Source organism: Amphiura filiformis, chromosome 17 (assembly GCF_039555335.1).
Source record: "Amphiura filiformis chromosome 17, Afil_fr2py, whole genome shotgun sequence".
NCBI classification, from domain to species: Eukaryota; Metazoa; Echinodermata; class Ophiuroidea; order Amphilepidida; family Amphiuridae; genus Amphiura; species Amphiura filiformis.
Window position 1 is genome coordinate 26,163,101 of NC_092644.1, and position 27,765 is coordinate 26,190,865.

Below are 27,765 nucleotides of genomic sequence, written 5' to 3' on the forward strand. Positions count from 1 at the left end.
ATGATCTTCAGACAGATTATAGAACAGAAGTCTTATGTCAAAGGTAAAGAACAGAAGTCTTATGTCAACATTAGTGTGTTGTGTTGGTGTGAAAATATTGAGCTCGCAGGGAGCTTTCAGTGCTTTTGAAACTAATTAACTTAATTTGACACCCTTGAAGTAAACAAAAACAAAATTTGATGTTTTATTTGGGTGCGAACAACCTTATTTTTCGCATCGCAAAAGCAAAAAACCGTTTTCCAAAATAATGTAAACTGAAAAATTTAATAGCCTTACAAATTCGCCAAACTATTATAGATCATTGAGTGGCGTAGTGACGGGGTGCCGTGGAGTGGAGCTTTGAGCTGAAATTTCAAAGGCATTTAACATCAATAAGACAAAAACAAGAAGAGTCCTTAAAAAGGACAACGTTCCGCTAATGGCCTACTGGTATTGAAAATAAATAAATCTTCTCTTTCTTGACTCATGGCAGTGAAGTTCAATCATTTTGTAATATAATATACATTACTCCAGTCCACCCAGTACTATACAAGAACACTTTCATGCAAAGCGTCAGTGGAGGGCGCTAACTAACTATATATATTATATTTACAGGTAGTAGTATTTCTAATAGATCGCAATAATTGGAGAAAGCTTGTAGTCGACTGATGATGATGATGAGTATTTTTAAAATCACATGAAATAAATATTTTGTTTCATTTGCTGCTGTGTGTGTGCAGCATTAGTTGTGGAGAGTCACTGATTATTATTCCGAGAAATGAAACTATTGGAACCAGTGATTGGCTCAGTTTTCTAAGTAGTTACAAAATTGTTGGTTTCTTTTTACATTTACTCATGTAAAACTATGCACACATGGTATAACACGCAGTTTGCACTCCCAATTGAGCCCAGTTTTCAACTTGCTCTCCTATTAAATTGACAAAAGACAGGTGAACAGATTCTCACCTTTCAGGTTTGCAAATGTATTTAAATGTATGCTATCTATGTAAACAATAGCCCAACAAATGCTCTATGAGTGCAATATCTATAGCCATAGTGATAGAAAGGCATCTATCTAATCATGTGCAAAATGTTCACATTTTATTTGCAACTATCACATTGTCCTTATGCAAGTTATGTTATAAATATGATATCATTATTTTGTACAACATATTATTAGATCTTCAGTCAGTATTGCATTTTGTAAATAATACATTAAAATTAATAAACAACAAAATTATTTCACTTGGTACCTTGGTCTAGGTCATGAGAACTACTGGAGAGCTTTATGGGTTTTTTTTAACTGGAGTATTTTCAATGTATTGCTGTCTTCACTTCAAAATAACTTGACACACTAAGGCGTAAGTGAGTTTTGCCTGTAAGGTCATCAAGTTCAATGAATTGGGCTAGGTTCACTAGCTGACATATAGATTTAACACACTTGTTTGTTATACTAGTAAGTTACAATTATTACGCCCAGTGCATCGCCGGCAAAGACGGTTCACTCCTGCAGTATTATGTTACAACACCTGAAGTAGTTCGATAAAATCAGCCAAATTATACCCATGTTAATCGTTTCACACAAGCAGAAATGATTCATTGTGTACTTATGTAGTGCTTTTCAATACATTAATACATTTCTTCAACAATATTTCAAAGAAACCAGCAGTTTTAAACTAGTTAGAAAACTGAGCCAATCACTGGCTCCAATAGTTTCATTTCTTGGATGCAAGGTCAGCAACTCTTCACAACTAACACTGCACACACACAGTACACTTTTTCAAATAGCTAATAACATATACATCTCTGTGCAAGAAACTGAGTAATATTTTAGATAGTCTCTTCACTGACCTAGGGTGTTATGATTCCTAACTTTTCAAATGCTAGAAATATTTAAAGGTACTGTTCAGGAGGGTAGGGTGTAAGTGAACCAACAGTTCCTGCGGAACAACAAACGAGACATCGTCCGGCGCCTCCGAAAGCCATAATACTGTAATAGACCCCGGCTTGATTAGTCAACGTGTGCTTATAACTCTTTGCGATTACCCAAGTGGGCACACTCAGCGCTATACCAAGTCAGTGGGCACACCTGACGTTGTATCAACGTCGAAACCCTAACCTGTGCCCACTGAGATTAGTGTCCTTCTTTGTATAATTATACGTCCCTTTTTTTTATATTGGCAATGGTGAAAAATCAATTCCAAACTACACTATTACCCTGGCATGTTTTTTTTCTTTTGTTTCACTTTTAGATAATTATCAATCTAATACACACTATAACCGAAAATAAAATTAAAAAGATTGGTTTGCGTCTGACGACATCTGTCAATCAAACTATTGTGATGTGTCCCGAGTAATTTTAATTTGATCATTTAACTTTGTTTACAATTTAAAGCTAGGCATATTTCATATGGGATATGAGAGATGGGAACCCCCTTTCAAGTAATCACACAAAACTGTTATTCAATAACAGATATCTATTCTTGGGAACTCCTATATGACTCAATGTATTGTTTTGAGTTATCGATAGCTGGGATTTTTCAGTTTTACTATTTGGATCAAGAAAGTTGTAGGCTTTCTAATGTGTTGGTAGTCAATGTGCCTTCGAAGCAAGGTACATGTAAACCAGTCATTTTGCATGTAGACAATAATGTGCTATTAATCCAGCAGTAACGAAGAAGATTTGGAATACACAAAAGTGTTCATCCTTCCGTGTATAGTGGATCTCGCTGAAGAGTAGCCTTCTTCACAGGACAAGTTTGATTCAGGATATATCAGTATTCCGACATTGACTATGTTGAGTGCAACAGAACTTTGTAATCAACAAGAATATTGCCAAATAAGTAGCAATTATTAGTATGATTTATAAAGTGTATGCATTTTTGTCATTTTGTAGCCAAGATTTACGAGTATAATCATGAGTAATTTCTACTTCCTGGCACTTAAGATAACAGAGACATGGCAATGGAGGTAGAACTTTTTGAATGACCCTCGTAAATTACAGATCCAAGCATAAACAAGTATTACTGTAAGACCAATCTATTATATTGGCATATTTACGCACGTATCGCATATCGCATTAATTTAGCTTTCATAACACTATAATGCTTGTAGACGGGGTTTTACGGTAGGCCCAATATATTAATTATAATAGATAATAACGAACAATTATATTTATGAGTCTTTCCCTGGAAAACCTTGATAGAGAAGTTCTTTTGAGAGGGTTGAGCTTTCAGAACGCTAGCGAGTGCCATCTTCAAAGCAACTAAAGAAAATATATGAAAAATTAAAACATATTCATGTTTACCGATCTAGAGTACCAAGTAATTTCAAATAATTATACTTATCTTTCAAATATTCATTTTTATACAAGAACAATATAAACAAACTCTGAAATGACCCCCTCCCCTCTTCCCAAAGAAGCTTGGTTTGTTTTTTATTTGTATATTATCATAGATGTTTGCAGGGCTGTCGAGTGCAGATCCGTCGGAACACGCTTTTCAATACGGAATAAATGCTAACCTCATCGTGACATCATCCAAGCAGCAAAGTTCATTTCCCATTGAAATAGCTTTTTCTCGACGGATCTGCAGTCGACCATTCTGTTACCAACCTGTATAAGAAATAGATAATCAATGGACTTATGATATAGAACTGCATATCATTTGCCAAGTACCACGTCCAGAGCATACACTGAAAGATGAAGTAAAGATACGGTGAACACATATTGATTAGTTTCTAATTAGCATCATCACCATCTTCATATTAAAATCATCATCACCAGCACCATGGTATTACCATCACTTTGGGAAAAGTGTATATCTTCAATGTGAAGGCTTTTCATCGCAGCTACATGCACTTTAAGTACATATAATTAGATTTATAAAGTTTTAAAAATATCAAATTTTGATAATTTTGCATAAAATTTGTATTATATCGCGAATTTAGAAAAAATCAAATTATTTGATATCAGAAGGACATTCCTCGTATTCAGAATGCATATTCGATAGGTCTGATGTACTCTCAGCTTCCACAAAAATACTGTGCAAACAATTGAATACTGTGCAATATCGCAAGCTGCCATCATGATTCTAGGTGACTTTAATCGATCTAACATCAAGTCCCTATGCTCGAAGTCCCTATGCTCGGGTAATCAGCTGAAGCAGATTGCCACTAAACCCTCCAGAGGTAATGCCATCCTTGATCTTATCATGACCAATGTGGAGAGTCTTTATTGCGAGCCAATTCACTTTGCTCCCATTGGCCGTAGTGACCATCAATGCATCAGCTTAGTACCAAATCATTCCAAACCATTGAACACATTGAAATACAAGACTGTTCAACCAATAACAGTACTGATTCTAAAATGTGTCAGTTTCGTAGATGGATTCAAAAACAATCCTGGTTAGGATAATGCTCCTGATGTCCAATCCAAGGCTGATGCCTTCTATCATACTCTGAATGAGGGTATTGACTCGTCTTTTCCAACAAAGACTGTCCGACTGCACTCCACTGATAAGCCCTGGATGACGGACAGAGTCAAGAATCTTATTCAGAGAAGGCAGAAGGCATTTGCCTCGGGGGCCGCGGGACAAACAGATTTTTAATCAACTGCGGAACCAAGTCATATATGAAACCAAGAAAGCTAAACGCACTCATAATGTAAATAAAGTCAAATATCTGCAAAAGATTGAACCTGGTAAATGGCACAAAGAAATAAGATCATTTGCTAACATGACCAAATCAAACCCCACCATCCATGTGCCGGGTGTAGACCCTGTTGATCATGTTGTTGTTCTAATGCTATCAGCAAACAGCTGACAAGTTTTTCCCAAGTTCAACAACCTCTCAAATGTGATGAATGGCCTGCATACCTTCCGGGTAAAGACCCTCCCCCTCAATTACAATATGGCAACAAGAAAGGTATGTCGACTACCCACTGCTTGATAGATGTTTACGACCAGTTGGTCTCGGAGACTGAGAAATCTGGTACAATCAGTGCATTGGTACTAACAGATTTCTCAAAAGCCTTTGATGTCATCGACCACAGCATTTCAAATCTCCTGAGCATGGATGTGTCACCATCTATTGTGCAGTGGGTGGCTGACTTATTTCTGGTAGGCAATAAAGAGTCAAGTATAAAAAAATAGTCTGTCTGAATGAGAAACTTTATTGGGAGGGGTTCCACAAGGTACAATCTTGGCCCCAATAATTTTTCTGAGTATCATTAAATAGTGCCCAAGAGAACGACAAGAAATCAGACATCCACGTGCGGAAATATGTTGACGACCTGACCATGGGTGAAAGCAGGGGCCATGGGAAACCTAGTAAGATCCAGAAAAGCCTGGACTCGTTGCACCAATGGACTGTTGATAATCAGTTCATACATACGCGCTATATATATAACGGCGCGCGTGATTGGTCGATGTGCGTTCTCGGGGTAAAGAAAACGAAGGAAATTCATCGTTTTTATGATGTTCCTTGTTATCTTTTGTCATTATTTTGATGAAATAAGAATCACAAAATGTTCTGATATGTATGAACGGGGTTCATTCATATATTTTCATGACTAAACGGTTGTTTATGCCCTCGGGCATAACAACCGTTTAGTCATGACAATATATGAATGAACCCCTAAATGATGCTCAATCCTAAAGAATGTCAGGTCATGCAAGTCTATTTTGCTACAAAACCTGCTCCTAACGTGGAAGTCTCTATTTCTAGTCAGAATCTTGTGGTTGTTGATAAGGTCAAACTACTTGGAATATTGGATTCTGTGATGAAGGGGCATACAGAGCACTTCTGTGAGGGACATTTGGTACATCCGGGACTATCTACAGCGTGGGAAGAGTTAAGGTGGTATGAATGTGATTGTTCTTCAGTGATAAGAGAGTATCTGAGAATGGCACCTCTGTGGATGATTCAAAAGTAAATTTGATGGTGTTGTGGAAGGAATTCATGTGGGTTTTGAACTCTTCGAAATGTATATCGTCAATATACCGTTTCCAGGATGATGCAAGCGGTTTGATGCAAGCGGTTTCCAGGATGATGCAAGCGGTTTGATCTTAGCAGCAGCAAGAAGGATCTCAAAATGAACAGACATGTTGATAATTTTACTTTGAGTGAACACAATGCGCTACGCTCCCTCCGCAACATATTTGATATACCTGAAAAAATATCCGATTCCTTTTTTTCTCATATTCATTGGTATAATTATTGATATAAGTAAATCACAACACTTACTTCCTCGTACAGATAATATGGATATAGATTATTAATGTAAAGAAGATTCGTCCACCAATATTTTCGGCAATTGAGCAAGTCGAAGTTCATCATCCAATAGTATGGTCCATTTGTGAAGTGTTGTCCCATTGTAGTCCAGAGCATGATTATCATCATATAGACAGGGGTCAGCCTGCATGTGTAATAGTAAAAATGAAAAGTAGCAGACCATATGAACAGCTTTGCTTCACAGGGCACTACTTTCTTTCTTATAGTGCCTCTAATTGGATAATTACATTACAATCGCCTTCGTCAACCAATCAAAATAGAGCTTTTATAACTTAATAATGCCCACAAGGACATTCCTACCATATCAAGTGGCGCAAATATATAATGATTATAGCTAGGCATCTGTGTAACCATGGTAACCACTCAAAATAGTTCTTAGAGGCCGATGATTTGGCCTATAGCACCATTGGGGTTAATCCACTTGCCCGTCACCCCACAGATTGCACATCACAAACTTCTGTGATTCACAACTTGCCTGAATGTATAATCGCAACTTGCCCCAAAATGCAAAATCATTCAAATTTTGTTTCGGCCTAATTGGCCTTTTGGTAAGATGAATATAAACAAAGCTGAAAGTTACAAGTTGACACTGAGCATGTGGAGCTGTAGTTAAAAGTTGCTGGTAATACCTTTGCAACTCCGTCTCTTCTGGCAAATTCGAGCCTTGGCACTTAGGCCTATACATGTTATAAGTGTGCTCAAACAGAACCCTTGCAAGGGTCATAATATGAAATTTTGACGACTCCGTGAACCAACCCAGGATCATAATGAACATATATAAAATGCTAAATGGCCATTTCACAGTGGACCCGCCCCCCCACACACACAATATTTTTGGTTGGGATCCAAAGTACCCTAGGCCCTCCAATTCATATATTTTATTTAAGGGGTACTACACCCCTCGAAAAATGTGTGTCTATTTTTGCATTTTTCTCAAAAACTAATAACACAGTGGTAACAAAAGTTATGTATATTATAGGGGCAAGGAATCCAATTACTACACTGGAATTTCAGTGACCCAAGACCAGCTAGGATGTACCTCATTTCCTATCATAATCTGAACCGCTTGTCTTGAGTCACTGAAATTTCAGTGTAGTAATTGGATTCCTTGCCCCAATAATATACATAACTTTTGTTACCAGTGTATTATTATATTTGAGAAAAATGCAAAAATACTCACAAAATTACTTTGACAGGGGTGTAGTACCCCTTAAGGACAATTCATTTATTTAGGGTCAAATCTATACTTTTAGGGTAACATTCAAAATGTTAAGCTAAAATTCATAATTTTAAGGTGCAATTCATAATTCGTACAAAATGTAAAATCAATGATTGTCAAAATCCGCGTCTCGGAGAAGCCCCCATATTGATGCTCCCTCTATTAAAAATCTTTGGAGCCTCTGCCTCATGTATGCGTTTTTATGTGTATTACACTGCTCCATAGTCTTATAATTTCATTCTGGACTGGTGTACCAGAAGAGATACAAATTTGCTAAGCGAATTAATCTGCAAGAAATTGTTTGAACGTTTATGATCTGAGTTAGATGGTAAAATATGGAAAGATCAGCACAGTGGTCGAATTTCAAAATTCTCTGATCGGAGCGGAAAAGAGTCTCGCAGTATTTAGCTCGATCCTAGGAGGAAGAAAAGAGAGTTCTGAATCGCCAAGGAATCACAATGTTAATGCTGGAGGGTCAATATTAAATCATAGACTGTATACCACACGGTCATGGTGTTTGACCTCTGATCTCAATTCTATTACCATATAAGTGCAGAAATTGTACTATAATGAAGGACAGAGATAAAAAAAAGACTAGATCGCGTCTGAAATTCTGACAACTAGACAAAAAATGCCGTACTGCGCGAGTCGGCAACCAATCACGACGCGCCTTTGCCCTGACGTCAGACGCGATTTAGTCTTTTTATCTCTGTCTTTCATTATAATTTCATTCCTTGTATCGAGCTAAATAATTTGTCCTTTGCTTGAATCCCAGAATTTTGATATTTGACCTCGATAGAAAAGGTCATATTGACCTTTTGTCTATTTTAACCTTTAACTCATTAACCAATTATCCCAGAGACATGCGACCATTTACTGTTTTGTTCTTAAGTGAAATAGCTTCAGGTATTGCACAACTTAATATTTTACAGTTAACACTCTCAGTCCATTTGGTTACACAAGATTACACTGCCCAAACTAACACACTAACCTCCAAAATCTGTGAAAGTAGAAGACTGCCCAGTTCAAATGTCCAGCTCCTTCTCGAGTTTATTCAAAGTTAAATACGTCACTAACATGCCACTGAAACCATGATTATTAAAGATTATAAAATGCTTAAGATTTTCATTTTTTTATATAATAATTTCATTCTATTTTAATTACAAGTACGTACGTAGTCTATGGCATAGGTAATAGTCGTCCTCATTCAAATAAGGCATGGTAATACAATAAAACAGGTGATAGATATGAATGGTTGTGGAATCGATCTAGAGAGCTAGCTTAGAACTGTCCTCCAACATGGCTGCCATCTCAATTGAAAATATGAATATAAAACCCACCCAAGTCCATACTGTGGCCAAATTGAGTTAAGCATGGGAAATTGTTGCTAAACATAGGCCTGTCATATGTATGAAAAACAACTCACAATTCATCCTCTGTGTCTATTGAGCATGTGAAAAATAGCATGTATGAAAGAACCACCCAAGTCCATGATTTGAGTCTTGTAACACATTGATTAAAATCTAGTATGTATAAATGTCCGCTTGTAACACATTCATTGCTGGAGCGTGACTTTGGGTTTAATAAAGGAAAGTGTGTGGTTTATATTACATGGCAGAATGCTTATCAACATTATACATACCTGTGTGCTTTATTTTGTATTATCTTACAAGTGGTAATCTCATTCCAACATTGTTGTCTTTGTATATGATTCAAAAAACCACCCAAGTCCAGAATTTAAAATGAACCCCACGAAGTCCCTGAAATGCTAATCGTCATACTTAATACAGTTTAACCCACTCATTTGCAAGTAAAACTTACCATATTGACCAGGTAAATATAACTGAAGGAATTAAAATGATACAGGTTTTTCTCTCAAAATCACTTCCCATAGACTTGGGTGGGTTTTGTATTCATGTATTCAATTGTTATCCCGTTTCGGTTGGTTTATTGCATATAGTCCGGCTGCCAAACGTAATTTTTACACAGAAGCTTGTTCTGGTGTCCATAATTTGTTTTTTGATGGATTTTACTTCTCAAGACCACTAATTTCAAAAATATGTTTGTCGTAAGTTTGCTTGTCATAACGGTCCAGAAAATTTATACTTTTACTTATCTGTGACATACTCTTCTGGAGTTATAATCAAAAAGGTCAAAGGTCACGATTTAACCTCCAACCTTTGTCACCATGTTACCGGAACATCCTAGCTACGGCAAACTATTCTTTTTGGGGCACCCGCTACGGAGGGGCCCCTTATTTGGCTTGACTTTGCAAAAGGATTCTAATTTCGGTCTTGCTGGATTTACTTCGCAACTGTTTGCTTAAAGGTATGCCCAGCTTAGAAATAAAAACACAACTTGCTTGGTTTTGATTTTGATTTTATTACCGTTTACTGATATGCATTGAATGCAAGTAAAGTAGTTCTATATACAGCGGGAATTAACGCTTGAAATACGAAATTAATAAAAATGCCTTTCGATTTTCTAAAAACGCTTCAAGAGATGGCTCTATTACGATCGCAGAGTATGATCCAGGTGATGAGCGGCACGATTTGATGCGGCATTGATCCAAAAAAGCTGCTTTGTCGATCAAGGAGCCAGGAATTCCACCGATAAACATGGTGTCTTATTAAAAAAAAAAAAAAGGATGATGGTGTCTTATCCCTGGAAAATCTAGCGCGGTAGATGCAATTAACATTTGTTGTGTTATTTAAAACATTTAGGCCTACCTGTACAAAATCCCGTGCGTAGGCTTGTCATCTTTGTTTGAAAAACAAAATTAAACTTAAAAAAACACCAAATACGCTGTGACTTGTGTGTCGCTTAAACATGATAAACAAGTTCAAATGGTCTTAAAACCTTATATCCGCGGCGACGTTCCGTTGAATCAATAACCAGATATGCATTATTGTCAGGTATTACAACCGACAGTTATCATATGTCCACTTGGAAAACAATCCTTAAGAATTAAATATGCAAAAAATATGAAATGGATACAGGTGTAGGAATGTGCACTAAGGGCCATCCGGTGGGAGCAGGGTCATTGCAAGGGTGAGAGCATGATCTTTGGCATTCGGTGAGACCAAAATATGGGGTCATTGGGTGAGAGAGTAGATCCGTTTGGATCTAAATTATGGAGGGGGGGGGGATTGGGTGAGAATATGACTTTTTAATGGGGTCTTTGTGTGAGAGCCTAAAGAAGCCTCGAAAATTGAATTTCTAGTTCTAAATGACTTCAAATGGCTTTGTTATTTCAAAGGAATTAACAAAATCAGTGATAGACGAGGCTCGTTGCTGTTCAGGTGGAAATATATGGGTCTAGGTCTTCGGGTGATAGATCTAAAGGAAAAATATGGGTGACACAGCATGTGCTGGTAATGGGGTCTTTGGGTGACAGCGATGGTGAAAAAGGGGGGTCTTAACAGCCCTACATACACGCGTCACCTTCAAAGTGGGAGTGCCCCCTCCCCCGGATTTTAGCACATCACATCAAAGCTCCCATTGGACGCCCCATTCCTTTTTAAAGGAATTTGTATTTCAAATTGTTCTTAAAAACGAATAGACTGTCATAAAAAAATTATCAGGTATTTACCCCTGTGGAGGTCAAATGGTGACCTTTGACCTTTCTGCTTATAATTATAGAAGGGAATGTCACAGATAGGTATAAGTATACTTTTTCTGGATCGTTATGACATGAGAAATAATGTGGTGACCTTTCCAACAGCATTTGAGCAGTTTAGAATTTTGACCACTGCATGAACTTCAACCATCATCTATCGGGAAAATTCGTAAAAAATATAAATTTAAAATGTTTTACTAAAATAAAAACAAATCCAAAAAAAACATGGTTATTTTGTAAATTAATTACTTTAATATTTTAATGAAAAAAATTATTACAATAATAAATAAATTAATAATAATTACAGCAATTTCCGCGATATGTCAGAGGTCCAAAAACTGAAAAAAAAAACCGGAAGTTCCAATGCCGATTGGGCTTGTTGAATTCACAACATCCTAGGTTCTCTTGACCCAACATAATTATATCAAAAGTCTGATTGTAAACTTGCTTTATAAGGGGTACTACACCCTCGTTAAATTTAGTGTCTATTTTTGCATTTTTCTCAAAAACTAATAACACAGTGGTAACAAAAGTTATGTATATTATAGGGCAAAGAAGACAAGCGGTTCGTTATTTATGATAAGAAATGAGGTACCGCTAGGATGTAGCTCATTTTCTATCATATATACTGAACCGCTTGTTTTGAGTCACTGACATTTCAGTGTAGTAATTGGATTCCTTACCCCAATAATATACATAACTTTTGTTACCAGCGTGTTATTATTTTTTGAGAAAAATGCAAAAATAGTCACAAATTTACCACAGGGGTGTAGTACCCCCATAACGTGCTTTGTAACAAACAAAAAACCTCTTAAAACCCCGTAATTCTCTTTAACAAACAAACCTCAGAACGAAGAAGGAATCGACGGCGAGAGTAGCACTATCACTAACCAGAACTTGACCGCTGAATCGTTCGTAAACTGATGTCAGTGCGTGTGGGTTATCTGCGAACAGATTAGTCAACATAGTCAGTGAGTTATGGTTTTACTATTATTTTATCATTCATTTGATTTATTTCGTGGATTGTAAGTTAACATGTCTAATAACAAAATCGTCCCTCATCAAACACCATCAACTCCTCCTTTGTTCACCCTACCACCACCTGCACCAGCACCACTACCACTTATATCGTCGTCATCGTCATGGTCGTCCCCCGGAGAGGTGGGGGACTCCAATATGAAATGGATACTTCGCAGAAGGGGCATTCGGTGAGAGCAAAATGTAAAAAAATATGGGGTCATTGGATGAGAGCATGATTGTTGGCATTCGGTGAGAGCAAAATGTAAAAAATATGAGGTCATTGGGTGAGAACATGACCTTTTTAATTGAATTTTTGGTGAGAGCCGAAACACCGCCACAGAAACCTCGAACATCGAATTTCTAGTTCTAAATTGCTTCAAATTTCTTTGTTGTTTTTAAAATAAGTAACAAAATCAGTGATAAATGAAAGTTGCTGTTCAAATTGAACTTGTAAGGGTCTTTGGGTGACAGATCAAATGGAAAAATAGAGGGTCTTCGGGTGACAGAGCATGTGTTCGTAAAAAAAAGTATGGGGTGTTTGGGTGACAGCGAAGCTAAAAAGGGGGGGTTAACAGCGACCCTACATACGCGTCACCTCCAAAGTGGGAGTGCCCCTCCCCCCCGGGGGGTCGTCCTCGTCATCATCATTACAATCCCTTCAAACACAAAACATTTTCGATATCATTCGCAAAATATAAAAGGTTGTCAGAAAACGTTCAAATGTCGGGTTATATAAAGGGTATATTAAGGGTAAAACGTTTTCATAACATTAAAAAACATTTTTTGATAAGCTACTGCCCAGCAAACACAAAATGTTTTACAGAAAACGTTTAAATGTCGCACAGTGTCATCGGCCGATATCTTCATGGCAGAAATCGGTACGATGGTAGATCGAATCCACAGCCACTCATGGCCATTTTGTTCCGACCTGTTTAATAGCTTTGAGACGCATAATGGGCCGAGGGACATCCGACTAAGGCTATTGACAATAGCCTGGTGACTGACCTCTGTAGATGTCAGTGAGCATGTTACGTCATCGGACTGCCTCCACCAGGGGCCTACGCTGCGCTATAATACCGTGTATCTTCCGTGACCCGAGTGTTTACGAATGAGGGTAGCTGTCTTTTTTTGTTCTGCACATATAAAATCAGAATTGTTGTCAGGTTTTTGAGTTCAAAACGCAACGTTCTTTGTCAATACGCAAGCTAACGACAATCATATTCTTTCAACACATATATTCAAGTGCAAACCTTAAAATCGGCTTTAGAAACAAAAAATTACGGGAGATATTCATCATTTTCTACTCTGATAGATCCAAAGATTTATCGTCTGAATATCAAATCGTGCATAGCAGTTACAGTACACGTGTATTGATCCCGGGTATTGATTTAGTTTCCTTGCCTGTACAAAATAATTATTTCCCAGGCGTCGTCGCTGTGTGTCGGGTTATATAAAGGGTATACAAACGTTTTAATAACAATCCAAAAACATTTTTTGAAAACTTGATACAAAACATTCTAAACAGAATGTTATTTTGAGGTTGAAAAAATATTTTGCGAAAAATGTTTGCACAAAATATTTGCAGTAACGTTTTAAAAACGTTTTCATGATCTTTATATAACCCGACATTTAAATGTCATTAAAACGTTTTGTCTTAGCTGGGTGCAACTATTTTCACGCGTTATTTATATGTTGACAAAATATTTGGCAAAAAATAGTTTACAATAAGATTTTGAACACATTTTAAAAATATTGTAGTGTGTTTTCATACAAAACGTTTTACAATGTTTTCATGACCTTTATACAGGGTGTATCAAAACTAGTATACAGTTTAAAAAATGCCGCTAGATTAAAAAGTATGAGGTCTGTGGTCAAAATTCTCTAGTTGATAACTTAATCAACATCCTGTCCTCCTATACCTGAAAAATCACTGGCGTGTGACCAATAATAAGGATTTGGTGGCTACTTTTGTGAACAGAGTACAAAAAGCAGTTGCGCGAAGTCAATCAAAATCAAAACAACATACAAATCACAAAAAAAGTCTCACCACTTTCTTTACTGTTTACAGTTATTGGCAGTTTTAGTCTTAGTCTTCCACATGCCCACAATTCTTCTGTGTGCAGATTTCGGCTCTTATCAACATGGCGTTCACACCACGTCTAATGAGATGTCTGTCCTGCCTGAGGATGTCAACTTGTGCAATTATGCGTCTCTGAAGTTCATCAAGGTCTGCAGGAGGACTTGTGAAAACATTTAATGCAAACTCTGCTTCATCGCCAATGATGAAATCTTCCAGGAAACGTAGAGGACGGGCAAGAAGCAACTGGCAGAACACAGTGCGACGATGGTGATCTGTTTGCTGAACTTGATGTCTCCTTATCGCCTGATAGGGATGAGATCGCAAGTCATAAACGAGTTATTCTGTTAAAGGTTGCAGATGGTATTCCAAGTCCATTTCGATGGCAGCTAATTTGACCTCCTGCTTGCACCGCCTGCAGAGTGTTATGGACTGCTAGGATATTAGTAGCAGATCTTCCAGTTCGGGCGACCACAATGTTCTCTGTTCAGATTACGACTCGTTCCAGTTATCTGATACTTCGCAACATTTTTGTATATAGCGCCAAGTGAAGGGGACGTGCATTTGGGTACTGCTGACGGAATATCCGAAGCACTTCTGCTAGACTCTGGGTGCGATGGTACATTACAACAAGGAAAGGTCCTTTGCTCTGACGTGTACTGTGGAGTATCCATTTTAATGTTGCTATTCTCCTTGTCAAGTAAAACCTAGCATATGTAAAGAGATAGTTGCCCACATTTACCAAAGGTCACGTGTTATGTAACTAACACATGCACAGGGTTGGAACCCTAACAATGAGGACAAATTATCTGTACACCTGCATGTTTCTCTTGACTGCACAACGATAACAAGCACCGGACATTTAAACCCAATTGACTTCGCGCAACTGCTTTTTGTACTCGGCTCATAAAATAAGGCACCAAATCCTTATTAATGGTCACACGCCAGTGATTTTTCAGCTGTAGGAGGACAAGATGTTGATTTAGTTATCAACTAGAGAATTTTGACCAAAGACCTCATACTTTTTAATCTAGCGGCATTTTTCAAACTGTATACTTAATTTTGATACACACTGTATAACCCGACATTTTAATGTTATTAAAACGTTTTTACCTAAACCAAAAGCCAAAATATAACTTATTTAAAACGTTTTGTGTTTGCTGGGATAATACCCCGCCCTCCTTCTTTTATATATCCTCTTCTAAATCTTCTCCTCCTATTATATATCCTCCAATTATATCGCCTCCTCCTATTATATCTCCGTCACCTATTTTATCATACCACTAAGGTAAACATCAAAGAACACCGCTAACCTGATATATTTTCGTATCTAGTCAGTGAGTGCGTATTTTACGCTTTATATCTAGGCAGTGAGAGCGTATTTCGCAAGGCCGATACGCGTGTACGGCGAGGTACGCGTATAAAGGCGAATCGCGTAAACCGGGCGCGTAAAATGCACGCAACCTGTAATACGCGGAACAGTCATCTATTTTTTGTAATATTTTTCCTATTTGGCAGGAATTAAAATGTTTAAAAACGTAATTATTTCAATATTTAGAATGACTTAGTGGTATGATAAATTCGTTATTAGGTTCAGCTCAGTGTCATACTGGGTTCAGCCTTCGGCTTCACCCAGTATGACACTTCGCGCACGATAATATCCCGTACCATACCACCTAAAGCTAATAATATCTCCTTTTCCTATTATATCTCCTCCTTCTCCACCTATTATACCGCGCCAAGAAAGTATCCTTACACTTGGAAAAATAATCACAATTTCAGAACTGAACCATATTGGGGTAAATTTGTTTTTGTAATAGATGCACTATATAATCCTGCACATTCCGACACCACATTGAATCCAATGTAACCTCAAGAAGTAAAGTTACAAGCAAATGAATAGACGAAGGTTCAGTTTTAAAAGTGACAAATTAGCCTATACAAGGCGCAAAATGATTCCAACAAGCGCAACAACATGAACAAAGAGACTACACAGTTTCTTCAATGAAACTTTATTTAAAGCAGTATTTATTTAAGTTTTTACTTCTCTGTACTTTTCATAACTTTTATTTGTCAGCTCTTTTGTTTCAGTTTTCTTTTGTTCACACACAAAATTAGCCATTTACCACTCTCAAACCAAATGTCTATTCCGTGGATTTTTGAATAGGCCAGCATGTCACTTTTGAAACTGGACCTTCGTTTAATCAAATGCTTGTAACTTTGCTTCTTGAAGTCACATTGGAGTCAATGAGGTGTCAAAATGTGCCGGATTAGATAGTACATCTATTAAAAAAATAAATTTACCCCAATATGGTTCAGTTTTGAAATTGTAATTATTTTTCCAAGTGTAGGGATACTATCTTGGAGCAGTATATATCTTCTCCTATATCTCCTCCTCCTATTATACCTCCTCAGATACGTACCCATAGACAATGTATCTATGACATTTGAGTCATATGATCACATATTTTTGGCACCAGGGGACCCCAAAATGCCAAAATCACACTTGCAGTTGAATAAATGACCAACTTTGGGTGCTCATAACTTAAAAAAGAAAGCAGATATCTGAAATTTAGAGCCAGATTCTGAAAATATGACATAAGGTTAGCTAGAATCCAAGATTGCAGCTTTATATCTGTTTAGAACAAGAAGTTATGAGCCACCAAAGTTGGTAAAAATCACCAATGACACTCGCGAGCAAAGAGCTTTTAAATAGAAATAGAGTCGCAATAGATTATATAATCTTTTGTTCGTTTGATGCTGATTAGAAGTTGCGACAGGCTATTCATAAAAGTGGTACCATTGTTTCGAATAAAGGGGTTCCGCCATTAAATTGGTCACTGATCCGGCATCATATTAACGCTCTACACAACAGGCGAGTATCAATAAGTGACCACACTACAGTCATGTGTAAGGGCAGTCATGTGTAAAGTGGTACCATTGTATTCACGTATCCCAAATGTGTGCTTGTGTGGGCCTGGAGTCTATAAGGAGGCTTTAGCTGTCGATGCAATCATCTTTACCACCCACCTGACGTTACGCGTTTCATTTAAATAAATTGAATGCTCTTGCTGACCGATTACACATTAGAATGTATGAAGGCTGCCATGTCCAGTCCATATATCTAATACACTATAATGGTAATCGCTATACGTATACATGTAAGTATAAGTATAGGCCTATAAAGGTTGTTTTTAAGAAATTTCCATTTAATTTTATTTTAAGAAGGAGATTGGTATAGAAATAGTGGCGTACACAAAGAGGGGAGGGGGTTGGGGAGGGGCAGATTCACCTCTGTGAGAAGTCTTGGGAGGGAGAGGGAGGAAGAGGGGAAGAGGGGATATGGAGAATGAGAGAGGGCTGGAGGAAGGGAGAAATAAAAAGATATAATAAAGCCAAGTAGATAAATAGAAATATAAGCGAGGGAGTGATAAAGTGTAGGCCTAGGAAAGAATAAGTACAGAGAAGGGAAAAGAAAGGAATGATGAATACATTTAATAATAATTATTAGGCCTATATAATAATTAAACACATAACAGCACTGGGCAGCCATTCGATGAAATCAATGCCTTTATTCGTTACGTAATTAAAATGCCCAGTCAGATGTATTTCACACCTACCAAACACAACGCACCCAATTTCGCAAACTGGGCGTTGAATGTACACTCTCATGAATATTGATTGGCAACATTTTCCAATATGTCAGCGCTCTAATCGGAAACAATAGAACAATAGACCCTGCAGGGCGTTGCTCGCGAGTGCCAAAAAAAGGGGGGTCCGAGCCAAACTTCAAAGGGCCATTTCTCGAAAACGACATGGCCTATGAAGCCAAATTTTTGTATGGGTTCATTGTGGCCACAAAAGATTATTCTGATGGAATTTTATCAAAATCTGAGAGGGTTACCTGGGAACTTTTCAGAAAATTGGTTGATTTGACATGGACTGACCCTATTATATCTCCTCCTCCTCCTCCCTCCTCATTTATTACCTACCAGTAAAATTTGGAATATTCTGGTGTGTATGTAACAGTATAACCCAAAACATGCTGAGCACACGGATCCCATTCAGAGCTGCTAATCGACTGTATGGCCCAGACTTTGGAATCGCCAAAATTTTCCTTCCATTTGTTATGGCACAGAAGCACAACAATGTTTTTACAATCACTCCGTCTGTTGAGAAAATTTCAAATCATATATATCATATCAATATTATAATTTTCAACAAAGCACAAATACACTTCATTTAACGGTAACACGAAATTTATGACTTTACATCACACCCCCACACCCCTACCTGTCAATACTGTTTTGGGGGCACCCGCTACGGCGGGGCCCCTATATTGGCTTGGCTTTGCAATTTGCTTCAAATTTCGGCTTTCTAGATTTACTTTGCATCTGTTTTGTTTAAAAGTATGTGTTTAGAGTAAATAACACAACTAACTTGGTTTTGATTTTGATTTTGTTACTGTTTACTAATATGCATTGAATGCAGGTAAAGTAGTTCTATATACAGCAGAAATTAACGCTTGAAATACAAAATTAATAAAATGCCTTTTAAGTCTTCTAAAAACGCTTTTCATGAGATGGCGCTATTACGAAAACAGAGTACGGTCCAGGTGAAGAGCGCGCACTTGTATGACACGTATTTTGTCCAATAAAAGAGAGAGAAGAGAGAGACATATCCAGAATTGAAGTGTTATGTTATGCATCTTCATGTGCAGATGAATATTATGAATAGGTTATATACATTTTGTATTTGAATAAAGGCAAGAACATGCAAATATCAACAACACATACCCAATTTTCTAGTGTCATATGACACTATTAAATTTCCAAACGGCCCACCAAAAATATCGCCCCCCCCCCCTCGGCCCGCTACAAAAGCCAAAATCGCGAGGAGTGTTAAAACCCAATGACCAGTCCACCCGAGCGGGTTAAAACCCAGTGAACACTCCACCCGAGCGGTCTCTGAGTCTGGCAGTTATCCCTAGGTTAGAAGTTCTCTGGATATAATACGGGGGTTTTGGGAAATTGTCACGGACGGTCAAAAGGACCTATGTAGGTCTACTTTAAGGGCTGCTGATATGTGGCTGAACACCCGGTTGAAACGAAATACAAGATTCATCTTAAGGGCGTCGGCTCTGGAGAGCCAACGGCGACCATTCAGCAAATCCGTTAATGCAGAAGGACCCGGCCACCCACTGCATTTACTTTTGGCCAAGATAGTTTATATGAAAGGTCGTAATCCATGTAGAAACCCGTCATCCAATGGTGGGACCCGCAGGCCAGACGATGCGTCAATGGCTACTGGGGAAGAGGAGCATGTTGTTCCGACTAGGCACAGCTGTAATGACGCAGAGTGTACTGCCGACAATCCTGAGCATGAAAGGAGCAGCATGAAACTGAGAAAACATCAAGTCATAGGAACATGGAATGTTCAAGGTATGACTGCTGGGAAGCTAGAGATCGTTACAAAAAGAATGGGAGAGCAACACATTTGTGTACTGGGCATCTCAGAAACATGGTGGCTCAACCAAGGACGTTTTACTACAGACAACGGATACACAGTGATATATTCAGGCAAAGATGAAGGAAAGCGGGAGTTCGGAGTTGGTTTCATCTTGGACAGGAATACAGCTAGATCCTTCCTGGGCTTCAACCCAATCAGCGACAGAATCATCTCTCTCAGACTGCATGGTCACCCTTTCAACATCTCAGTTGTCCAGGTTTATGCACCAACATCCACTGCATCTGATGAAGCGATGGAAAACTTCTATGCTTATCATCTTGGGAGACTGGAACGCAAAAGTTGGCAAGTCTGACATCAAGTCGAGGTCAATTGGAAAGTTTGGATTGGGAGAAAGAAACGATCGTGGAGACAGTTTGGAAGAGTTTTTGTCAGGCAAACGACCTGATTGTTGGAAACACCTTTCAGCAGCATCCCCACAGACTGTGGACTTGGAGGAGCCCTGGCGGAAATGTGAAAAATCAGATTGATTATATTCTGCTTAAGAGAAGATGGCGCTCTTCATTGTTCAGTGTACGAACTAGACCAGGTGCAGACTGTGGCAGTGACCACCAGCTACTTGTCGCACGGATGAAGCTGAAACTCAAAGCAAAGAAGCGAGTGACACCACTAGTGAGATTTGATGTGGATAAAATCCCAGAGCAATACACAGTTAGTGTGGGGAACCGATTTGAGGCGCTCCTTCGAACGGATGAGGAAGAACTCTCTCCGAATGAATTGTGGGAAGAAATGAAGAAAGCAGTGCTAAGTGCAGCAGAGGAAAACATCGCAAAGAAGAAGAAAAAGAAGCAGCCCTGGATATCTAAGAAGACAATAGAGCTTGCTGATAAGAGACAGGAAGCCAGGAAAAGAGGAGATATGTCAGAATGGAGGAAACAACACAGAGAAGTAACAAAAGCAGTCAGAGCTGATCAACGAGACTTTGTTGAGAGGAAATGTGAGGATATGGAAAAAGCAGGAAATGACTCCAAGAAGGTGTTTGCTTTGGTAAAGGAGCTGACTCAAAAAAACTTCAGCAAGATCTGATGTCATAAATCGTCGGCTGTATTCCATAGTGGCGTAAAGTGATTTTTGGTCATGTTTTTAATGATGTTCTCTTTCATTTTTCTAAGTCTCATCAGTCATAATTAGCTAATTAATTAGTAATTAATTAATTAAATGTGGCGTATAGCTACAAAGTGACATTTTTGTATTCCATAGTGGCGTATCGACCATACACCACTTTTTATACACATTTTATAATTAAGAAATATCGGCAAAAATGAAAAACATTGTATGTCATAGTGGCGTACACGTATCGGACCTATACGCCACTATGGAATACAAACGACGAAAAGTAACGCCATAGGGATTACACGGCGACCGAGGTGGCGTAAGGTTAACGTTAGGTTAGGGTATTGCGTTTTGTTTGTTTTCCATAGTGACGTATAGTTTTGTGCTTTTTATTTTCAGTTTGTCAGCAATAGTATGTATTTATTTCTTTTGAAAAATATATTACAATAAAATCTATTTAGTTTACTACAGAAATTTCACATCATTTACAAAATATAATGAATGTCTGATTTACACAACTCGATTTTAAATTGGCATTTCTTCAAACCCGAAGGACTGGAAGAGAGCAGTTTTTATCCCAATACCAAAGAAAGTAAATATAAAAAAGTGTTCAAACCACCGAACCATTAGCCTAATCAGCCACGCCAGCAAGATTCTTCTCAAGATCATCAACAACAGAATGAGACAGAGGCTCGAGACTGAGATAGCAGATGAACAGGCTGGGTTTAGAGCAGGAAAAGGCACCAGGGATCAAATTGTCAACATGCGAAATATCATTGAAAAATGCTGAGGACATTCCATTCCACTCTACCTTTGTTGCATCGATTACAGCAAGGCTTTTGACATCAAGGGATATGGGATTCCCCGGTCATGTGGTGAAGCTCATCAGTACGCTATACCAGGATCAGAAATCTTCAGTTAGGACGAGCAGAGATGACTCGGAGTGGTTCCAAATTGGCAGAGGTGTGAGACAAGGTGCATTTTGTCTCCGCAGCTCTTCAACATCTATGCTGAGAGCATCATGAGAGATGTTTTGGAAAACTTTGGAGGAGGTGTTACCATAGGTGGTCAACGGATCACAAATCTCAGATATGCAGACGATACAACCCTGGTTTGCAGTAGGAAAGAGGAATTGATGGATCTATTGAAAGCAATAAAATCGGCAAGTGAACAGAGGGGACTGATCTTGAACACAAAGAAGACGAAAGTCATGATTTTAGACGCAGGACGAAATGATACAGATGCAAACCTTTCCTTAGAGGGTGATTTCACTGAAGAGGTGGAAAGCTTTCTGGGTTCCATCATTAACACCAAAAGTGACTGCACCCAGGAGATAAAACGAAGATTGGCAATAGCTCGAGGTATAGTCTCAAACCTGACCAAACTGTGGAAAAGTAAAATTCCTCCATCCCTCAAGGTTCGTTTGCTAAAATCAACAGCATTTGCTGTGGCATCATATGGATCTGAATCCTGGACGATGGAAGAGACTGGATTCTTTTGAGCTGTGGTGCTATCGCCGAATCCTGAGGATTCCATGGACTGCGAGGAAAACAAATGAGTGGGTTCTCCAAGAGCTTGGAGTTCAGAAGACCTTGCGGGCAGATATCATTTCTAGAAAGTTATCATACGTTGGCCACATCACCAGACATCACTGCCTTCAGAAAACAATTGTCCAAGGAATGGTTGAGGGCAAACGAGAGGCAGACCTGCAGCGAGCTGGCTTGACGACATCAAAATTATCACAGGCCTGAGCATCACTGAGGCTACCGGGGCTGCCGCTGACCGCATTCGATGGCATACTCTCATACGAACCACACCTGCATATGTGTATGCAAGGACCTTAGATAGAGATATGGGAAACACTAGTTGTATAATATTATTATTGGGAACATGTGCAGCCTTTTCATTTTTAACTAAACCTTTCACAGTATCCCTCATATTGTCCGACTCGGTACGATTTCTACTGTCGAGTGATTGCGTTGCTCTCTGATTGAGTATGCCATCAACATCTATGTCGTCGTCATCGGTTGAAAATATTGTTTTTCGTAGATACCTGAAAACGCTGATACCAGTGCCGCCAACATTGAGTAAACCCAGAATAGAGCAAATGCATCTACAAAGAACAATGAAAAAAGCAAATGACACGATTCATTATCTGATTATGGTGAACTTCTTTACGGTGAAAAGGTGTGTAGAAAATATGTCATTATAGGTAGTTGATGACACGAAGGTCACTCTGACATGTGTTTTCTAGCTTTTGATATGCAATGCTCACTGTAAAACAAGCACGCTACAATAATTCTGGAGAAAAAAAGAGAACTTGGCTTCGCCTCGTTGTTTTGCTTAAAACAATTATGTCGCCCGTGTAATATGAGACGATAGATACACGACATCGGCTAAAAACAATAACTTTATTCTCTAAATAGTCCTTATAGTAATAGGCACGTGGAGTATTATCGCACCAAAGAAAAATGTTGGTGGGGAACTCAACATAGTACCAAAAAGTTCATAAGAAAAGAGTGCTGCTTCAACGTAATTAAGAAGTTGCGATTTCCAAAACGTGCGTATCGTACGCCCGTAGATCTATTCAAAATCCCGTCACATCAGAGTGATTTTGAATAGATGCACGAGCGTATGATACGTGCATTTGGAAATCGCAACCTCTCTAACATGTGCATAATGTGGATATGTCCGCCACCCCAAGCAACCCCAAGTGAGTAGGATAAGGGTTAATTAGGGGGTTCGGTTTAATATTATGAAATTATGGTTTGGTTTGGTTTTTCCGAATGATGAATAATTGGTACCTCGGCATCTTATAGGTATCCACTCAGCATGTTCAGAAAGCCATACATGATTTCGGCACTTCGTTACTGTGGAACAGGCTTCCTAAGCCTTTTCTATCCCCCGCCATAAGTAGCCATTTCCCTCCCGTTTGTGTTTTTGTTTTGTTGTTGTTGGGTTTTTTTTTTCAAATCATTTTACAGGCAAATGTACGAAACAGAATTGGTGTGTGTGCATGCTCAACATTAAATGAACGTTACATGGTATTATACAAGAATACCAAAAGTGTTACTTACAATGCGGCAATAGCAGCGGCTGAATATTCTGGATCTGTGATACAAATGGTATTGGGATTGTATCTGGGAATGTCAAGAACATCCGTTCCTAATACACCTTGAAAGCAAATAAGTAAATAAAAGTAAATAACTATCTTATGACATCTTCATTGAAATTAAGAGGACTGACTTACATTTCAGAAAGGGTGTACAAAGTACCGTTTAGGCAACGAAAAACAATCAGCCGTTATTGATTTTGACAGAAAATTTAAAAAAAAAATCAGAACATTTTAAAATATTTGCCAAAAAAAAATATTCGGCGCTTTCACATGAGTTTCTTTTGGTCACTTATTGACTGTACCCCTGCCTGGTCAAGCGTTAATACGCTGTCAGGTCAGTTACCGATTTAATGGCGGAACCCTAAGTTTGTCTTAAGGTACCTCTCGATGAATATAGCTTGTCGGCAAATCAAATCGGCACAAAGGAACAATACGTTACGTAATCTATTGTGTCTCCATCGATATAATAGGGCCATGGTCTTATCACTTTCCGCAAAACCAATGTTGAAGTGATGTACGACGTAATAATCGGATTAACTACCATGATAGCAATAGGGTAAAACAATTTTTGAATATATCGCGCTGCACTACAAGCAGGTTGCACTCATCACCTGTGCATGTCTGCAATCATAGATTGAATACAATACCGTTCTTTTCAAAAATACTAATTTTACAGGTGTGAGTGATCAGCATGATATGGTTCAATGCAGATGTACCGCGTGAACGTACCAGTCCTTCTAGGCGGATAATATCCACACCGACCGACTGACTATATCTAAGCCGGTAACAGACTTTAATCCACGCCGTGAAGCGTGGGTTGTCGTGCTAACTGTTGGGTCCTTCTGGAAGGACTAGCACGTACTAGTGCAGCGCGGTATATTCAAAAATTGTTTTACCCTATTGCTATGGTACAGTAGTTAATCCGATTATTACATCACTTCGCCAGCGAATAACTTGTCATTTTGTTTCCTACACAAATACACCCCACCCAACACGCAAACTCATATTATTTTTACCTGATAAAATCAATTGGTTAACCACATCGGCACTGCAACTGTTAGGAACGCAAACACCTATTTCCTTTTCATGAAGAAAAAAGATAGCAAAGAAATAAAAATATATTCATATAGCATGGTACACGGTGCTTGTCGTTTGGCAGCAATTAACCAACAGCAACTGTAACATTATGTTAATGTGTGCATGTAGTGTGATGCATGGTTAGTCATAATAAGGGTCGGCAAAGAACAAAGGTTAAAATGCAGGGCCTGCATTATGATCATGATGATTTCACATCACCAAATAGTATAATAATATTTGTTATTATTCATTATTTATATAATTGGTTGTGCGCCCTTAATTTTAATTCTCAGATAAAATCATTTACGAACTTAAAGCACTAAACAACCCAATGACCCCCTTCTTTGTTTACTGAACTACCTCTCTCCCAATGGCCCCCTTTTTTGTATTCATGTCACCAAAAGACCCCCTTTTGCATAAAAAGAAGAAATTTCTGATGACCCCATTTTGTTTTCATTTTTTTTCTTCATTATTTTGTTGTTGAAAATTTTGCATTTACTTTTTGAAGGCAATATGCGGGGTAATATGATTTTGCTGCAACTTTCAAATCTTGGGTTGCGGTTTTTTAAATGTACGCTGCGACATCAATATTGGGACCATTGCAACAAATGAAATGTCATAATGCGCAGAAATAAATTCTGCTCCGAATGAATGTCCCAACTTTGGCACAAGATAAACCGTTTTTGAGTAATGGTCTGTCTTTCATTTAGGGGTAGTTACTTTTTGTTATTATTCAAAATGTAGGTCTCATTACTTACAGGTAGCAGCGTCCGCGACTTATTAACTGCAGTTGACATTGTCAAGCAGTAGCGTCCATTAAAATCACGCTGCGTGAGGGAGGCTTTTATGTCCCGACATAGGTCGTATCTTCCAATCCAGAGAATATTTCCTTCCAAAATTCCAGGTGGGGGTTTACCAGATGCATCCAACACTATGGAGAAATCAGAAGAAGAATTTGTTTATATAGTTTTTAACTTCAGCTGAGAGTTATTTTTGAAGGACTAACATCATTACTTATAAGGATTAGTTCTGGAGCTTTCAGCTCTTACTTGTGATAAGTGGATTTACATATATTAACATGTAAGGCATACAAATGGTTTTAATGGGGTAGTCTTGGGGTGCCAATGAAGTGTGCTAGCAGCAGTGATATCTCTGAGCTGAGCGGCAACAATAGGAATCAGGCAGTGTCACTGGTATAATTGAAGACAGAGATTAAAAAAAAAAGACCAGCTTGCGTCTGACGTCATCTGTCAATCAAACTCGAGCACGGTTTGTTAACAAGTGTCGTGATGATGAGGTCCTGAAAAACCGGACGCCTCCAGACGTGGTCTAATTCTGCATAAAACCGGGCAACGTTATTTCTATAGATCTGCTGCGCATTCAAATTGCATTGTATTGCATCGTAATTTCATTTGTGTCCATGCTAATTATGTTTATGAACTCAAGTGTTTTCAAGCAAATTCGCCAATAATAGGTGATCAAAAGTGATCGAAGTGTTACAAAAGTACAGATCGCATTCAGCTTTATACTTCATATGAGATGATCTTTGGAAAAATACGGCATAATTTGTCATGGTGCTTGCGAAATGCCATGCAGTAAAATATTAAAACCTTGCGGCAATTCATGATTGACAACTAAAAATCGGCGTGTCGTTCGTATCCTCCGCTGTCAATTTCTTATCCACTCACTAGTCCTCACAAAAGCTTTGTGTTGATTACGTAATGCGTGGAGGCAAATCGCAACAAGTACAATGAAATAATGAGTAGGGCGGGCTCCGGGGCGGGTTTCTTCTTCGTCTTACGTAACAGTATTGTTCTCCAAAAAAAACTCGGAAGTGCTACATATGACTCTCTAGCTGAAATACAGCAAGATAATGTAAGATAGTAAATGTAAACCTGTATTTTAGCTAGAGTATCTCGAGCTAGACGCCTCTTTGTTAATTTTGCACCTTCAGACATACAAACCATCTCAAAAGTTAGGTCTTTTATAGTGGGAAACTTTTTTTTTTTCCCGAAGGCTCCGTCAACAATACCTAGAAAAGTTGCTTTTTGCCTCGTAAAAGTACGTAATTTTTCGCCATTTTCTGGCGATTCGTAAGGAATGTGATTGACAGTGACGTCAGACGCAAACTATGTCTTCTATTATAGAACTCAGTAAAAACATTTGTAATTAACTTACTGTTCAAGGCATACATCTGTCCTTGGGAAAGATCCGACATCATCTGATTGACATCTTGCTGACATTGTGTCGAGCCATTTTGAGACATGTCTGTATCCAATATAACAGTATCTTCTTGCATGCCACGGGGAGTGCCATAATTAAATAGCTCGTTAACTAAATATTCATAGAGTGTACCACTTGCAAGAGTTTCAGGTGACAATAGTTGTGATGAAAGCTGTAGATTTTGTCCATTGATGACGGTGATTAAAATGAATAGAAGAACATCCCACAATAGTGTATAGTGTAGATATTTACACATTGTACATAGATTTTCAGCACTTCGGTGTGCAAACAGCTACGGGCAGAGACTTGGCAGAGAGTATAACTTTCTGCATAGCAAATGCATAACTGAAAGCGGAACTATTAGCAGAGAGTTGATATTCTTGAGAGGGCACTCTATTCACGTGGTTTCTTTTCCAACGCTAAAAGATCACGAATTTTGGTGGTTTGCAAATGAAAAGTGTCCGCACTATCGATTGATTACGTAACTGTTATGAATAATTTATTAGGTTTTTCAATGCAATCGCCTCGACTCATTAATACATATTATCTGTATTATCAAAGTACTT

General features: G+C 38.3%; 1 protein-coding gene across 1 annotated transcript; it reads right to left on the reverse strand.

The window, feature by feature from the left end:
• Positions 1–4,933: 4,933 nt before the first annotated feature.
• LOC140138230 (nose resistant to fluoxetine protein 6-like) lies at positions 4,934–27,482 on the reverse strand. Its single transcript, XM_072160144.1, has 8 exons — positions 27,155–27,482; positions 25,735–25,907; positions 24,916–24,979; positions 23,862–23,958; positions 22,704–22,897; positions 18,198–18,374; positions 11,953–12,052; positions 4,934–5,093 (listed from the first exon to the last, which is right to left on the reverse strand). The coding sequence occupies exons 1-8, from the start codon at positions 27,453–27,455 to the stop codon at positions 4,934–4,936; spliced, it is 1,266 nt and encodes a 421-aa protein (XP_072016245.1). The 5' UTR covers positions 27,456–27,482.
• Between the last annotated feature and the right edge of the window lie 283 nt (positions 27,483–27,765).